General features: G+C 45.9%; 1 protein-coding gene across 2 annotated transcripts in view; it reads left to right on the top strand.

The window, feature by feature from the left end:
* The window catches only part of LOC144761752 (uncharacterized), a 136,321-nt gene that overhangs the window by 2,962 nt on the left and 116,484 nt on the right, over positions 1–16,875 (top strand). Inside the window, exons 2-3 of one of the 2 annotated variants that reach the window (XM_078647004.1) lie at positions 2,708–2,835; positions 2,980–3,102. In XM_078647004.1, coding sequence (XP_078503130.1) covers positions 2,708–2,835; positions 2,980–3,102 — 251 coding nt within the window. Of the gene's footprint in view, positions 1–2,707; positions 2,836–2,979; positions 3,103–16,338; positions 16,371–16,875 lie in introns of those variants that run through there. The other variant, XM_078647005.1, reaches the window with a different exon arrangement.

Below are 16,875 nucleotides of genomic sequence, written 5' to 3'. Positions count from 1 at the left end.
TAGAATTTTTACCCCTACGCTATCCAATGCTTTGCCTACTGTTGCACCCTTTGGAGTGGGAATAGTATTTTTTCCCCCTACGCTATCCAATGCTTTCCCTACTGTTGCATCCTCTGGAGTGGGAATAGTAATTGTTACCCCTACGCTATCCAGCGCTTTCCCTACTGTTGCACCCTCTGGAGTGGGAATAGTAATTTTTACCCCTACGCTATCCAACGCTTTCACTACTGCTGCAATATGTAGAGTAAGTATATATATTAATTTATATGTAGAGTTTTTAATTTATTTTAAATATATATGTATTAGTTATTATTTTTTAAATATGTTTTAATGTTTATATCTATAATTTATTAAATTATATGTATTTTAAAATTATTTTTATATTATTATTAATACATTTAAAAAAATGATATTTTTTACTTCTATATTTTTGTACTACGATATTTTTTCGCTCGATATTTTTGTACTTACCTTTATATAGATAGAACTTCGATATTTTTGATGTCGATATTTTTGCTTCGATATTTTTGTATGTCTATATTCTGTCTGTCGATAATATGTCATAGATTCCTCTGATTGTATGTGTGATTACTCATTGGGTACATACGTGGTGACGAACATCTCAATGTGGGTCTATAAAAAGCCCTTAAGGCTGCAGGATGATCAACAAGGTTTACTGGTAGGTAGAGCTGCAGTTTGTTTTTTTCTATCTCTCCCCTCTGCACTGTTCTCTCATTGATACCCACTCTCGAAGGAGAAACCCTTGCAGAGCCAGGTGTATGTGCCTCAGTTCAAATCACAAACTTTAACACAGCATTAAAGTTCCTTTGTGTTTACCTTCTGTAGCCCAATGTGTTAGCATATGTCCATCACCAAAGTTGCATACTTACTGAGACCATAGTAAGATAACTTGAATGCAACCCTTAAAGGAGTAGGGAACATACTCTAGAGCTGAGGTCAATACTGTGTTTCTTCTGCAACATCAAGAAGAGAAGGAGAATGACTCACTGGAATGTAGAAAATATGACTTGCTTCAGCCCAGAGTTCAAATCCAGCTGCCCAGTACACTGAAGTAAGAATCCTTGTTCAATAGACACTGCTGAGCCTGGAGGACTCCAACCACTGCATAGCCTGACAAAGATTTCGACAAGTAAACATTGGAACGGATAGAGAGTGGAGGTGCATTAAGATGAACCACTAGCTGTCAGTGTGGAGACTACTCCCATTGTCTGTGTGTACCCCTTCAAGGCACAAATTCTGTCCATGAGGGCTGTGAAGCTCTGATGGGGGTGCTGATGGACCCTGCTGTGCATTAGTGCCTATTAGCATCCACCCTGAGCTTATGCCTGCTTCACCAAGCCTGGTTTCTCCATCTGCAAGTCTTATGAGTTTGAAGACTCTGCCTGGCACCATCACTCATTTAAAATCACAAGTACAGGAAACTGTGTCTCAAGGGCCATAATATCCATCTGAAATTTCCTTTCTGTCTTTTGGAGCCTAAGACCTTCAGAAGGCACCTCCAGTGCCGAAGCAGCATAACCCTCGTCTGCCACCTGCAACCTGATCTGTGTACCTTCCCTGCCTTTATAAACTTTGACTTTAAAAGTAGAATCCTCAAAAGGAGGGACCTAGCAATTCAGTGAGCTTGTAGTAGAATATGTGTTCTCTGGCTCCAGAGACAATAGTAATAGCTGTCAAAAGATTTCACAGGCCCTAGAGACCTGTACCAACATGGAGGCTAACCTTAGATAAGCATTCTACAGTCTGTTCAAACCCCGAAGCCTACAGTGTCTTCAAATAAGGAAGATAAAAGGAATATTCTGGGAACATATTTATCAAGATACCAGAGACTCACATCCCCTCCAAAATGATCCCTTGTATAAGATGTACCTTTTGTCCAACCTGTCTTAGTTAAGGTATCAAAATGTCAGAACTTAGCAGTACTATATGTTCTACTCAGTTACCGGCTACATGGCTGGAGGTGTTTAAAGTCCAAATCTTCTATGATATTGCAAATTATTTCTTTACCGTAGGCATTTTCTGCCAGGTTATTGGACTATTGAGTGAAATGTCTTGTACATTACAGATCAATGTATCTCTTATCCTTCAAGCTGTTAACTCCACCTATCTGCCCTTCCCTTAGCAGTTTGAAGCCCTTAAAGCCGCAGTAATGATCTAGTAAACATCAACGCAGTTAATGTAGAGTCTTTAAGGCATGTTTACTCAGGTATGAAATGCAAACAATGGCCTGATGCACAGAGAAAAATAGTTGGACATCAAAGCAACGTACTTTTTGTTTTCCTCTAATTAAGTCATGATTTGGGAGTTTGGATGTGAAAAACAAAGAATGCCCAGTGGGACAAAAGAACACGGTGCTTGCTCAACATTCAGTTCATCCTACAGTGCATGAGAGCACTGGCAGATTCACTATAGAAAAAAATCCTTACTAGCTACATGGGGCTTTCTAAATATGCAAGATTATGGTCCAAGGCAAAGGCTTCCTGACAAAACCATACTCTTGCTGTTTCACAGATTGCAAATGGAGTATGTATTTGTGTTGTGCTGGTTTTAAATTAAGAATCTAGAGAGTCTTAAAGTAAAATACTTTTCTGGAGAGATACATTGATCTAAAAATTCAGGTGCATAGTAACATCTTTCTTTTATTTGGGGAATCCAGCATGTTCATTTTTTCTGTATTTTGCCACAGTTCCAAAGATGAAGCATCTGAAAGAGATGGACAGACCCACAATCCTACGAAGACTGGATTTCTGTGCTACGTGCTACCCAGATAGAACGGCCATCTCCTGTTGTCGCTATTTGGAGTGTTTTAGGAAAGTAAGTATGCTCATGCGAATACAGCTCTGACACCACCTCCACTGGCAGAGGGTGAGGGAAAGCAATGGTAAGAACTGAGGAAGTAGGCTTCTTGCTCTTGGTATGAGCAGTCATGTTTAAAACCATATTTCTTTCTAATCTCAGCTCGTATGGGAGCAAAGACTGGCAGTGCTGGAAATACTACTCATCATCCTCCAGCGCGAAAGAATTGACTTCAGGAATATTGTGGGCATCTCTCAAACCTCCTTAAAGTTCCTGCAGCAGCCGGTATGTTGCCTGAAGCAAGTTGTGACAGGTGTGGACTGGTATGACGGAAAAGCATAAAGCCTGTAACAGGCTGGATTCCACTTAACTAGGTCGTGTTTATAGCATTGTCAAATACTAATTGTTTATTTATTAAAGAGTTTTCTATAGCGCTGGCTAGACCTGACGGTATCAGAGCATTTTACATCATTGTCAAGGCATTATCAATCAGTATCAATACAATATTCATAGAGTGAGGAGTCTCAAGTCAGTGTATAGTCCTTGGGTGAAAATAAGATAGAAGGAGATGGTAGTTCCAGAGTGAGTTAGATGTTATATCCTGGATGGTTGAGGTGTTGAATGAGCAAGAATTATTTCAGTTTTCTTTTGAAACTCATGAAGAAAGAGTTAGTTGTGATATGTACTGGGAGAGAGTTCTAGATTTTGGGGGCATTCTCTGAGAAGGAGCGAGAGAGGGCTTTTTGTTTGTGTTTTTTAGGGGGGTGATGAGAAGTGTATTAGAGCTTCCTAGGTTTCTTGTTTGGCCTGCCTTTGTGAGTTTGGATGCGAGGAATGCTGGTTTACCAATGTGCACAACTCAGTGGGTGAGGCATGCAGTCTTGAATCAAAAGCATGGTTCGATAGGTAGCCACTTTAGCCGACTGATTGCGTGGGAGATGTGGTCATGTGATCATCCTTGCCACTGAATTAAGAGTGGCTCTCAGAAGGGCTAAGTGAGATTTCGGGATGCCTGTGAGGGTGGAGTTTCTGTAAACCAGTCTGGATAGTACCAGAGCTTGTGTGGAAGTTTTTAGGTCATTTGGTGGGAGGAAGGAGTTAATTTTGTTAAGGAGTTTTAGGTTGTAAAAGGCACCCTTTGCTGTAGTCTTTACGTGAGTGCTCATGTTCAGATTTGAGTCGAGGGTTAGCCCCAGAGATTTAGTGGAGTCCGCCAGAGTCTGTTTGCATTTCAGGGCATCTTGGTTATTTAGCGATTCTTATGTCTGGGGGGCTGGCTATTGTTGGACAAAAGGAGGATTGATTTCCATGGTTTCTTGGTTACGTTTAAGGTGGTTGTGTGTCAGCCAGTTTTGGACTTGTGTGAGAGTGGTGTTCAGCCGGCGTATGTCATCCAAAGAGGATATTTCCAGGTAAAATTGGGTGCCGGCTGAATATAGGTGGTAGGCAATGTTTGCTTGTTCAAGTATTACGGTGAGGGGTTCCATGTATATATTGAAGAGTGTAGGTGACAGTTCTGAGCCTTGTGGGGGGCCTTGTGTGATGGCATAAGCAGCAAAAGTTGAGTTCTTTAATTTTTTTATTAGAGATCGGTTGTGTAGAAATGACGAGAACCTCTTCAGAACCGCGCCATCTTCTCTGATTCGTTGTTGTAGTCAGTTCAAAAGTGGTTTGTGGTCGACTGTGTCGAAGGCCACTGATAAGTCAAGGAGGATGAGCATGCAAAATGTATCTGCATCCAGAGAATTATGTTTATCATCTGCTATATTCATCATAGCTGTTTCCATGCTGCATTCCTTCCTGAAATCGGATTGGTGGAATCAAAAAGGTTGTTGCTGTCATTGTATTGATTGGGAGCGAACACACTTCTTTAAAGTTTTTGCTAGGAAGGGGAGGTTGGAAACGGGGCCTGAAATTGCTGAGGTCATCCGGGTCTGCACCTATGTTTTTTTTAGCGGGGGTGACTTGGCCCTTCTTGACACAGTCAGGCATTGTCCCGTTAATGAGAGACCTGTGTATTATCTTGGTCCAGAGAGGGGTAATGGTGTGGTTGAGACTTTTAACCAGGGAGGCTGGAAGAGGATCTTCATAGTATGGAGAGGGTTTGGATTTTGCAATCACCTTGTAGATGTCTTCTTCTGTGAGGGGGTGGAAAGTCTTCCAACTCCTGGGTGCTGTGTAGGGCCTTGTGCGTTGGTAAAGTATGGTGGTCAAAGGTAGAGAAGCCACTGCTGGTGAGAACGGTGGGTAGGTAGAATAGTTGCTAACCTCTGTAATGTGTGGGGGGGGGGGGAATCAGTGGACATCTGCATTTGGCAGCCTAGGGAGAGTTTAATCTTTATGATTGAAGAATTTAGCAAAGTTGTTGCATCTTACTTTGGAGACAAGAGGGGCTTCTTTAGTAGTTTTAGGGGTTTGCCGTTTGATGATGTCGAAAAGCTCTTTGGGGAGGTTTTTTGCTTTATCTAGCAGACTGTGAAAGAAGGTGGCTTTCTCTGTTAGTATGAGATTTTTGCGGGAGACGACCATTACAACGCGGTCTTTACACCGCGCTACCTTTACGACGCGGTCATAACAACGCAAGTCGTTACAACGACTTGCGCTGGATGGCGCTCTCTACTAAGGAATAGTATGATTTACTTTTCCAACACCTTCCCTACTGTTACGAGGGCTGGAGTTGGAATAGTAAATCATACTATTCCTAAGTCCAGCGCCACTAGCGCAAGTCCTTGTAACAACTTGCGTTGTGATAACTGCGTTGTAATGGTACAGCGGTGTAAACACAGCGTTGTAATGACATACATCCATTTTTGCATTTCCTGCATTCCCCTTTGAGGTGATATAGGTGGGTTGGGAAAGGGTTGGCTCTCCAGAGTCTTTCTGCAGCTCTTAGTTGTCTTCTTTCCCAGTTGAGGTGTTTGATTGAACGAGGATCTTTGTGGTGTCTCTCTGATCCTTTTTAGTTTCATGGGCCTACTTGGTTTAGGATGGCTTTCATTGTCAAAATGTAGTGGGTTGTAAGCTTGTCAATGGCAAGGTTGCCTGTAAAGGGGGGGACATCGTTCTTTCTTTCAGATCGGAAAGAGGCATCTGATTGATGTTTCTTGACCATTGGAGAGAGTTCCGAGATCGATTTGGAGGTACTTCCATTTGGTTCAGGTGAAACATGATGATGTGTTGATCTGACCAGTCGACTGGCAGGATGTTGTCTATGTTTATTGAATTGTTCTGATGGCGTCTACGGTTGAACCTCTGTTGTGGGTTTGGCCTTTGCAATATATATCGTAAGATCTCTTTTGCGTAAGAGTTAGCTTAAAGATTTGAGTCGTATGTCCTTCTCTTCATTCAAATGGAGATTGAGGTCTCCTGGTATAATGTTGTTGGCGTTGGGGAGGGAGCAATGTATTATCAGATATGACAGTTGTTCGCTGAAGGGGGGAGTGTGTTTCCTGGTGGGTGGTAGAGTAGGTGACATTTTGTTACTTTATTGCCTTTAGGCGTTATGCTAATGCTGAGATATTCAAATGGTGGGAGGGAGAAGGAGTCTGTTTCTGTCACAGTGATGTTCTTGTGAATGATAGCTATGCCACCACCGTGTTGGTCCTCTCAGTTCTTCTTGATGATGGAAAAACCTGGGGGACTAGAAGGTACAATTGGATGGTCAGACGCACAGCTGATGCGCCGCTGGCAAGTCTGTCTACGCACGCCCACGCCCGCCATTGGCAGTCTTAGTGGAGAGCTATGGACTTCCCCTGTTTTCATATACCGACGATACTCAGAATATTTCCTTTTTATAATCGGCACAGAACCGTGACTCTTTGTTCCTGAACCCGGGCTTGAGCAAAATCTTGACATGGAAGAACACAAACTCCCTCATGCCTAATGGGGATAAGACAGAGGACATGGTAGTGGGTAAGAAAGTTTATCTGTGTGTAGGAAAGTAGGATCTGCTTTTATGGTTACTGTGAGATGTTGGCCTGGTATATGCTGTCTACTAATTAAAGTGTGCACCTTGCACCAGTTCAAACAACCCTTATGCTGATTTAAGAGGTCAAAGATCACCTTTGAAAGCTATCCAAGTGGTAGCTCTGGAGAGCAACCCTCAGGCTTAGTCTGGAAGGAATGTTAAGCAGCTTGTTTTACCAGAATGCAATCTTATAGTATTGGTTAAATTAAAAGAGAACGACACAGTAGCAGTGGCGGCTGGTGACATGTGAAAGTGTGGGGCATAAAACAATTGTCGTAGTGCACTGCCGTGAGCAAGCGTAGCGACCGAGCCCGAACCAACCGTAGGTGGTTCGGGGAGTCCTGCCCCCGAGAAAATGTTGAAAAAAGATTGGGCAAATTGTGATTTTTCAAGCAAATTTGAGAAAGCAGGAAGGTTAATAAAGCAATTATGAATCTCTTCTAACAAAGACAATGACTGGCAAAACTGACTCAGGCAGGAAAAAGAAACAGCTTTTTGTGCCATAAAACAGCCTGGGAGCGACAGGTTAACGCGTCCACTGCAGGAACTTTCGTGCACACCTTCTCCTGCAGACGGTAGGTTTGGGGAATACAGGCTGCTGAACTGGGCCACAGCAGAGAAGTGATAACTCCATGTAACTGGAGCCTAAACTTTTCTCGAACTGCATGCTTGAAGGCACGTTTTCAGGGGACCGTCTTGGCCAAGAATCCAAGGCACACCTCTTCTCAAGAGCACGTGTCTGTCACCCGCAGAAGAGGGGGGAGTTCCTTGCCCCCCCTATGCTACGGGGAGGAGTGATGGTCACCCTTACACAAAGCACAGCTGCCAGAGCACTTCGGGCATGGGCCGCCTCACTATGAGTAGCTGCTGAGGGCAGCCAGCGTCTCCCATGTGCACTGTGCGGCCCAGAAGAGGACAGAACGCAGGGTAGGCTGAGAAGTGCACTTAAATGCACACCACATGCTAAAACACTGATCACTCCATGCCCTGTCTGAAAAAGCATGGGCACAATTTCACAGGAGCAGGGTTCAAAGCCACAGGCATTGCACAGCCAGCTTCCTTGTACTAACACCACACAAGCCTAGCTTCACCCTACGTGCTCTGCCACCTACCTCTGTACTGCACACCTAGCTCCGTCCGTGTGCAGCTGCTCTCGACCCAGCTCACACTGAAAGAAATATCAGAAGTATCAGCTGCCATACACACCATGTGGAACAGGGCCCTGCCTGGTCACTCCACAGTGTCAGCGCCTGCAATGCTTCTATTCATACACACTGCATTGCGAGCAAGCACTCTGGTCTCAACACGTCTACCCCAAAGTACATGTGCTGCACGCCACACTTACCAATCAGCTTTCATGTACCCCCAGAACCTCAGTCACAACACCTCTTCCACTCCACGAGAGGACTACCATACACTGTTATGGACCTCTACCCTCCACAGACCACATGGAATGCCTACACATAGCACCCATCGATCCTTTGCATTATACGCTCAGCACCACACCCTGCCTCCCAACCAACCTCACAACATATACTTACAGTGTGTCATTTGTTCTGTGTGTGCGGTGAAACACTGGAAATGTCTACAGTGCACCATTTGTTCAGTGCAATTAGCACTAAACATGGTATACAGCCCCACTTGTTCCGTGCTGCGCAACACTGGGAATATCTACAGGGCATCATTTGATCTTTTCATTGTAACACTAAACATGTATCACGTGCGCCATTTTTTCCTGTGCTTTGTAGCGCTTACCTTCCACGTTTTTTTCTGTGCAGTGCAACATTGGGAATGTGTACAGTACACTGTTTTTTCTTGCTTTGTAATGCTGGAAATGTTGACAGTGAGCAATTCGCTCCATACAGTGTCACACTGAAAATGTCTGCAGTGCACTATTTGTTCTATGCAGTGAAACACTGGAAATGTCTACAGTGTATAATTTCTTCTGTGCAGTGTAACACTGGAAATGTCTACAGGGCAACATTTGTTCAAACTCTGGACATGTCTGCAGTGCACCATCTGTTCTGTGCACTGTGTCCTCTGGCCATGTCAGCACTACACCATCTGTTCTGTGCACTGTTTCCTCTGGACGTGGCTGCGGTGCACCTTCTGTTCTGGGCACTGTTTCCCCTAGACATGTTTGCAGTGCACCTTCTGTTCTGGGCACTGTGTCCTCTGGCCATGTCAGCACTACACCATCTGTTCTGTGCACTGTTTCCTCTGGACGTGGCTGCGGTGCACCTTCTGTTCTGGGCACTGTTTCCCCTAGACATGTTTGCAGTGCACCTTCTGTTCTGGGCACTGTTTCCACTGGACATGTCTGCAGTGCACCATCTGTTCTGTGCACGGTTTCCTCTGGACATATCTCCAGTGCACAACTGTTTCCTTTGGGCATGTCTGCAGTGCACCATCTGTTCTGTGCACTGTGTCCTCTGGACATGTCAGCAGTGCACCATCTGTTCTGTGCACTGTTTCCCCTGGATGTGGCTGCAGTGCACCTTCTGTTCTGAGCACTGTTTCCCTTGGACATCTCCGCAGTGCACCTTCTGTTCTGTGCACTGTTTCCACTGGACATGTCTACAGTGCACCTTCTCTTCTGAGTACTGTCTTCCCTGGACATGTCTGCAGTGCACCTTCTGTTTTGGGCACTGTTTCCCCTGGACATGTCTGCAGTGCACCTTCTGTTCTGTGCACTGTTTCCCTGGACATGTCTGCAGTGCACCATCTGTTCTGTGCACTGTTTCCTCTGGACATGTTCGCAGTGCACCTTCTGTTCTGTGCACTGTTTCCCCTGGATGTGACTGCAGTGCACCTCCTGTTCTGGGGACTGTTTCCCCTGGACTTGTCCGCAGTGCACCTTCTGTTCTGTGCACTGTTTCCACTGGACATGTCTGCAGTGCACCTTCTATTCTGTGCACTGTTTCCCCTGGACATGTCTGCAGTGCATCTTCTGTTCTGGGCACTGTTTCCTCTGGGCATGTTTGTAGTGCACCCTTTTTCATGTGCAGTTTTTTGTCCAGTTCACCAGCGGCAATGTCTGTTCCCAGGAGGCCTCTCTGCCCCACCGCCCACACTGAGAATGTGTGTGCACTAGAAATGGACACAGCTACAAGCTTTCTGCAGTGTGCAGTGTGACGTGTCCGCACCCAGGGGCCAGGGCTGGGCTGCAGTGGTGTCTACATCAGTTACTAGATCCCTACAGCTCCCTCTGCTTCATTGGCGGCGCACTGTGTCGGTATTTTTATAGTGCCTACTTACCGTTTGCATGGTCCAAGCGCTTTGACTCTTGAGTATTCCGTCCTTTGAGGAGCACATGGGCCGTCCTGTCCCTGCTGGCAGCGGTCCCGACTCCAAGCTCGGGTTCTGATTTCTCAATGTTTCCTGCACTTCTGAGGTTGTGGTTCATAATGTCTGGAATGGCTAGTCTGGTCTTTGGTTATCTTATGAAATGTATTTTTTTTATTTAAAATATTTAAATTGTGCTCTGTGAATAAGTATTTTAGGATGGCCACTTCAGCAAAAATTGTGCGGTTCTTAGCAAACCCTTAACCAGTTCGAGATAGCGCTAGGAGGACGTGCTAAAGACAGACGTGGCGCTTTACAAATCCCTCTGCAATATCGAAGGATCTTTAATTCAAAGGTGCAAACAATGGGACGGACAGAATAGTTTCCCCCGCCTATGAGAGTCCCATCCAGATTTCTCCTTTTCCCTTTTAAAGATAGTTTACAAATTGGTAGCCCAAACCCAGTTCATGGGACTGGGAGTCTCCCTGGAACACCAGTCACGTGATCCCTGGAGACTTTCAGGATAAAATATTCAAAGCCTCCCCTCTTGATGTCATGCAGAACTGTAACAGTCCTTGCTGGGATTAATATTTACAATCAGGCACAGTCGCATCTCGCAATATGGGGGGTTAACCCCTTCCAAAAAAAACCTTACCTGACCGCCGGTGACCGGGTACTGCGTCGCTTCTGCTTCTGGACAGTCCGGAACAGGCATGCTGCCTCGACCCTCCCTTCCTGTAAGCCAACCACAATGCTGCAATGGCAGTGTTGTGGTTGGTGTGGAGTCCCGACGGCTCCCAGCCGGGCGCCTGTAGGAAGGCCATTTTCTCTATGTAGGCTACAGCCTACATAGAGAAAATGTAGAGTACGCATGACTGCTTTGGTCGGCCCCAGGGCGACCAAAAAGTCAGGAGTCTCAAAGTGTTGCAAGCCACTCCTCCCGACCCGACCAGCCGCCTGCCCCCAACCAGGCATAACCTTCAGCCGGCCCCCAACCAGGCATATACCCCTGCCTTCTGCTCTCTCGCAGTGCGAGAAGCAAAAAGTAAATGGTATTTAAAATACTATTTTATTTTATGCTTCTTGAGCTGCGAGAAAGCAGTGGGGCGGCGCTCCAACGACCTAATGGAGCAGCCGCCACTGCACAGTAGTTATAAAAATATGTATTTACTAATATAACACTCTCTACTACAACACACTATCTCCTACATGGAGATAATCACAAAGCACACAATACTTAAGCACAGAAATGGCAGTAAGTAGCAATAATACACAGTGCGCCCAGAGGGGGACCAAATCATATACTAATAAAGTGGTATGAGAACCACGACTGGAGTCAAGACAGTGTCTAGAGGATGTAGAATCGCTGGACTCCAAGGAACCACCCAAGGTGAATAAGTAGTGACTTCATGGAGGACAGGTGCAGTGTCGGAAACCACCATCAAACCCAATGGAGAACTTCGAAGAAGTGCCACTGCTGGAAGGAAGAAAAGTGCCCGTTAGAATCCAAACGTGGATTCTGGTCGAGGAGTACCTGAAAGTAGGGAGGATAGAGTCTGGGTCACTGGAGAGTGACTAGGGGCTCGATAGGCGAATGCACATTGATTTCGGGTGCTTCAGGTTGGTTGAAGGAGTTCTTGACTATGCAGCTGCAGGACTAGGAGATGTCAAGGACGACCAGAAGCCGTATTCGAGCTGTCCAACGAACGATGTCGAGTGCTATGGGGTCGGTGTCCAGCGGGAGCGCCAACAAGCCTTGGCTACGGCAACCCACGCAAGGGGTCAAAGAAGTGTGCAAGGAGGACCAGCTAGGCCCAGGAGACTCACCAAGCACAGGGGAGTTGGAGAAAGACTGGAGCAACCAGGGAAGCTCAAGTAAAGTAAAGTTGACCCACAAGTGGATCCACAGGACGGAGGCATAGGAGTCGCAAGAGGACCTTGAGTGCTTTCACAAAATGACAGTCCACGGAGCACTAGTGCAAGGAGGACAAAGATCTTGATACAAAATGGTGCCAGAGGTTCGGGCTATTAATAGCCCAATGCCCTTGATCCTGAATGGTCAACAAGCACATGCACTTGCAAAAGTACGCGGTGCACAGGGTTCGGTTATTACAGCCCCCACAAGAGATTCTGACGTCAAACTTGGTAAGAGGACTGCTCGGGCCTAAATGGATGTAGGAACCCACATCCTGTGTTGCTGGGATCTTTGGAGTCCGTAGTAGCTCAGGAGCAGCAGACCTGTACTTCGTGATGTGGTGCCTGCAGATGCCGGGAAGTGACTCCTTCACTCCATGGGAGAGTGTCTTCAGTTGTCCTTGATGCTCCACAGGTCTTGCACGGATCCTGTTTGGTCCATGGGCACATACGATGCAGCAGACTGAGTGGGAGACAAAGTCGGGTCCAAACAAATTCAAGCAAAGTCCAAGTGTCCAGACTGTCTAAGTTCAGTAGTTTCTGGTTTCAGAAACCTGTCCACGTCAAATCTAAGGCCCTACAGCCAGGTAAGCCCTTAAGTACCCACGGGAGAGGGTTGGACAGATTCAGGGGACCCTCCTAGGGGAGGGTCTGGACAATGGGGAGGATACTCCCCTGTCCTTTGTTCAGTTTCGCGCCAGAGCGGGAGCCAACTGCTCCCAGGACTGGTTTGAACTGGACTATGCACAGGGACACCAAATGTGCCCCTCATGCAGACCTTCAGGCACTGGCAAGCGCACCCATCCATCCCCAATACACTAAATCCTGTCTGGGAGGTGATCACAACTTACTGTGACAGGATACCTATTGTGCTGCCTTCCTCTCCTTGAGCTTGGCTCAGCAGCAGGAGGGCAGAAATGTGTCTCTGGTCAGCAGCAACCATTTTATGCTGCCCGGGACTAGAAGGCTGGGACCGGGAACACCAGGGACCCCACGAAGCTCGCTTCTGTGGCGTGGAATGATACCTCCCACATCGGTTACCGGTGTGGGGGTATGATTCCAACATGTTTGATACCAAACACGATAGGGTTAGTTTCAGCCATTTTAGAATTGGTCATCACGCGGTTGCGTAATGCCACTCTATGTTAGCCTATGGATGCATTACTGACATCCCGGGAGAATGGACTTCGTAGGCTGCAGGGGTGTCCTGTTCATGCTGGGGCACCCTCTCACTTAGAACCAAGCACCCTGCCTTCACGATTATTAAGGCCTGGTATAGGGGTGACTTATAGGTGTTAAGTGCAGTGACCCTTAGATATAGTAAACCTATATCTTTCGTAAATGGTGCATGTCTCAAATTACACAGGCTGCAATAGCGGGCCTCTAGTACCATTTTGCATGGTCTCTCATGGGTGGCATAATACATGCTGCAGCCCATGGGAGACCTCTGGGGTAGCTATGCCCTGGGTAAATGTGTACCGTATACTAGGGACTGACAAGGGTACCCCAGTATCCAATCTGGAGTGTACCTAGTACAAAGTATAACAGTTCTAGGGAGAAAGCAGATAGACGGGGGTCCTGATTAGCAGGATCCCGTCAGACTAGTCAAAACAGTGCTACATCAAGCAAAACGTGGGGGTAACCATAAGAAGCAGATCCTACTTTCCTACAGTTACCCCCACTTTTTGCCGGGTGCTAAGCTGTTATTGACTAGTCTGACTGGGATCCTGCTAACCAGGACCCAGTCCATCTGCTTTCTCCCTTAAATTGGTGTGTTCCCTACTTAGGTACATCCCAAATTGGATACTGTGGTACCCTGATCAGTCCCTAGTATATGGAGGTCCCCCATGGGCTGAAGCATGCATCATGCCGCCCATGGGAGACCATTCAAAATGGAGCTACAGGCCTGCTATTGCAGCCTGTGTAAGATGGTGCTAGCACCCTTACTAAATATATAGGTTTCCTACATCTAGGGACACTGCACTTAAAACCTATAAGTCACTCTCATAGCAGGCATTATCAATACTGAAGGCAGGGTGCGTGGTTCTAAGTGTGAGGGTACCCCTGCATGAGCAAGACACCCCTACAGCCTACGGAGTCTATTGTCCCAGGTTGTAATTGAAGCAGCTATGTACCATATAGAAGAGCACCGTGTAATTACGCGGCGACCATCTCAAAACTGGCTGCAACTAATACTATAATATTTGGAAAAGCCCTCCATTAGGCTCTCAGTGTTCCTGGTGCCAGCCTTCTAGACCCAGACAGCACAAAATGGTTGCTGCCGACCAGAGACACGATTCTGCCCTACTGCTGCTGAGCGAAGCTGAAGCAGGGGAAGGCAGAAAAATAGGCATCCTGTCAAAGGTCCCAGACAGGATTTAGTACATTGGGGCTGGTTGGGTGCGCTTGCCAGCACCCCTCAATCTGCATGAGGGGCACATTTGGTGTCCCCATGCATAGTCCAGTTCAAGCCAGCTCTGGGAGCCATTGTCTTCCACTCTGGCGCAAAACTGGACAAAGGACATGGGAGTAACCTCCCCCCTATCCAGACCCTGCCCTGGGAGGGTCACCTGAATTATCCCAACCCTTTTCTTAGGGTACTTAAGGGCTTACATGTGGGTGGGTCCTTGGATTCGTCAAATCGATTCAAATCAGACACCACTTCTTTTTCTACCAACTGGGCACTCTGGACTTTGCTGGACTTCCTTTAGGCTCGACTTCGTCCACCTTCCAGTCTGCTGGATTATCTGTGCCTGTGCACCATACAGGAACCTTCCAAGGCCTGTGAGCATCAAAGACACCTGAAGGAATCAGAACGAAAGGATGCAGCCCATGTATAGGGGTTGTCCCCCATTGCACAGCGTTGGAAAACAAATAGATGTTTAAATCCAGATTCCAAGTAAATCAAAAGTTTAAAGCAAACAGTCCGTTATCAAACAGTTTTTAATGACCACTTCAATTCAATGATCAATTGTCTTGTGAATACTTTAACGACTAATACACTTTTGGGTGTTGAAATTCAATTCAAGGATGGCAAACTCTCTACCAACCTTTTCCGCAAAACCACCGACCGCAACAGCATTTTACACTACAATAGTTTCCACAAACCTAGTCTCAAAAACAACCTGCCATTTTCCCAACTGCTCAGAGTTAAACGCATAGTGTCCTCTCCCACACAATGTGATCAACAAATTGAGGCAATGCTGACAAGGTTCAAAGACCGTGGATATCCTGAAGAGATCTTGAGATCGGCCAAAACGAGATGTGAGTCTTTCAATAGACAAGATCTCTTGACAGTAAAAACTAAAGATCCTAACAAACGGTTAGTAGTGGTTTCCAAATATTCCACCTTGAGCCACAGGTTTCGCAGCATGATCCTAAAACACTGGCCTCTACTTAGCAGAGAACCAGATTTCATGGGACTATTTGCCAGCAAACCCATTTTTGGATACACTCGAGAAAGCAACCTTAAAGATCTACTCACCAAACCGACAGACAAAAGGTCATTGACTCAATATACAGGCTTGCCACCATGCTATAATTGTAGCAATTGTCACAACATCATCAAAGGCAATTACTTTAATCATCCAATGAAAGGAAACAAAATTAAACTCAGAGTGAATGCCACGTGCAACACCTCCTACGTTATTTATATGTTGAAGTGTACCTGTGGGTCTTGCTATGTGGGACACACAGAAAGGAAAATCTGCACTCGAATATTGGAACATAAGAGTAACATCCGTACCAAAAATTTGAGATCGACTGTTGCCACCCATTTTGTTGAAAAGAGACATAACATCGCTCATCTGAAGTTCCTCATCTTAGAGATCATCAAACCAAGCGAGGGCACACACAACAAAAATAAACCATTACAAAGAGAGAATTACTGGATCCGTTACTTATTCACGATGCAGCCTCCTGGGCAGAATGATAGGATGGCATACCTGTGTTATCTCTAATGTTTACATTTACCTGCATATGAATTTTGTATCACAATGTACCCATGTTATTTTTGAAACCGATTGCACCAATCGTTACCCATCTTCCGGGTAACATATCATCTGTTTATCTTCTGTTGATTCTAATTCCTTTATTGTTTATTTTTTCCCCATGATTTATCGATCGATTGTACAGCATTTACCATATTATCTCACACCTCGAGCACCTAGCACGCTAATATTCGCCTGACACTTCACTCTTCACCCATTCCAAGATGGCGTCCACACGTTCACAAGCGGAATAAGTCCATCTTTTATTTTGCTATACTGTTTACTAATCCCACCCCGCCACGCGAGAGCAACTAGTTCACTACCGTTAACGCTCAGCACACAGCCGTACTACAATGCGGACCACCGGACGAATTTGACTCTCCTCGACCTTCAACTTTGTAAGTACCGCCTTGGCGGACTTTAACTTTTGTGTACTCGTACACGTTACGCATAACCCTGATAACCACATGTCCTGCATTTTATTCGTTTTACAGCGTGTTGCATCTTTATTCGATCTGCCGATCACGTGAGAATCTTTTTACTATTTGCCCATCAGTCACCCCACAATGCATGTTTTTCACCTGATGCATGATGCGCGCACCTCTGTAGCGTTTGTGGTACCTATTTGTGTCACTATATCTACCAACTGAGCCATCAACAACCCACCCCATATGCGCACTATTAGCAAACTTTACTTGGCACGTATATTTTGATTTTCTTCTTCACAATCTTGTTTTGCGCACGTATTCCCATAACTGATAACCACCCTTCACCCTCGCCGGAAGTCAGTCACTATTAATAGCACAATCAGTTCACCCTGGTTCCCACAGTTAATATTTTGTATCACCCCCAGCCATGTAGTCGATCCTCATTGCTTGTTTCAACTTCAACCACAGTTACCAC

Source organism: Lissotriton helveticus, chromosome 6 (genome assembly GCF_964261635.1).
Source record: "Lissotriton helveticus chromosome 6, aLisHel1.1, whole genome shotgun sequence".
NCBI lineage: Eukaryota > Metazoa > Chordata > Amphibia > Caudata > Salamandridae > Lissotriton > Lissotriton helveticus.
This window is presented reverse-complemented; position numbering and strand designations above follow the sequence as displayed.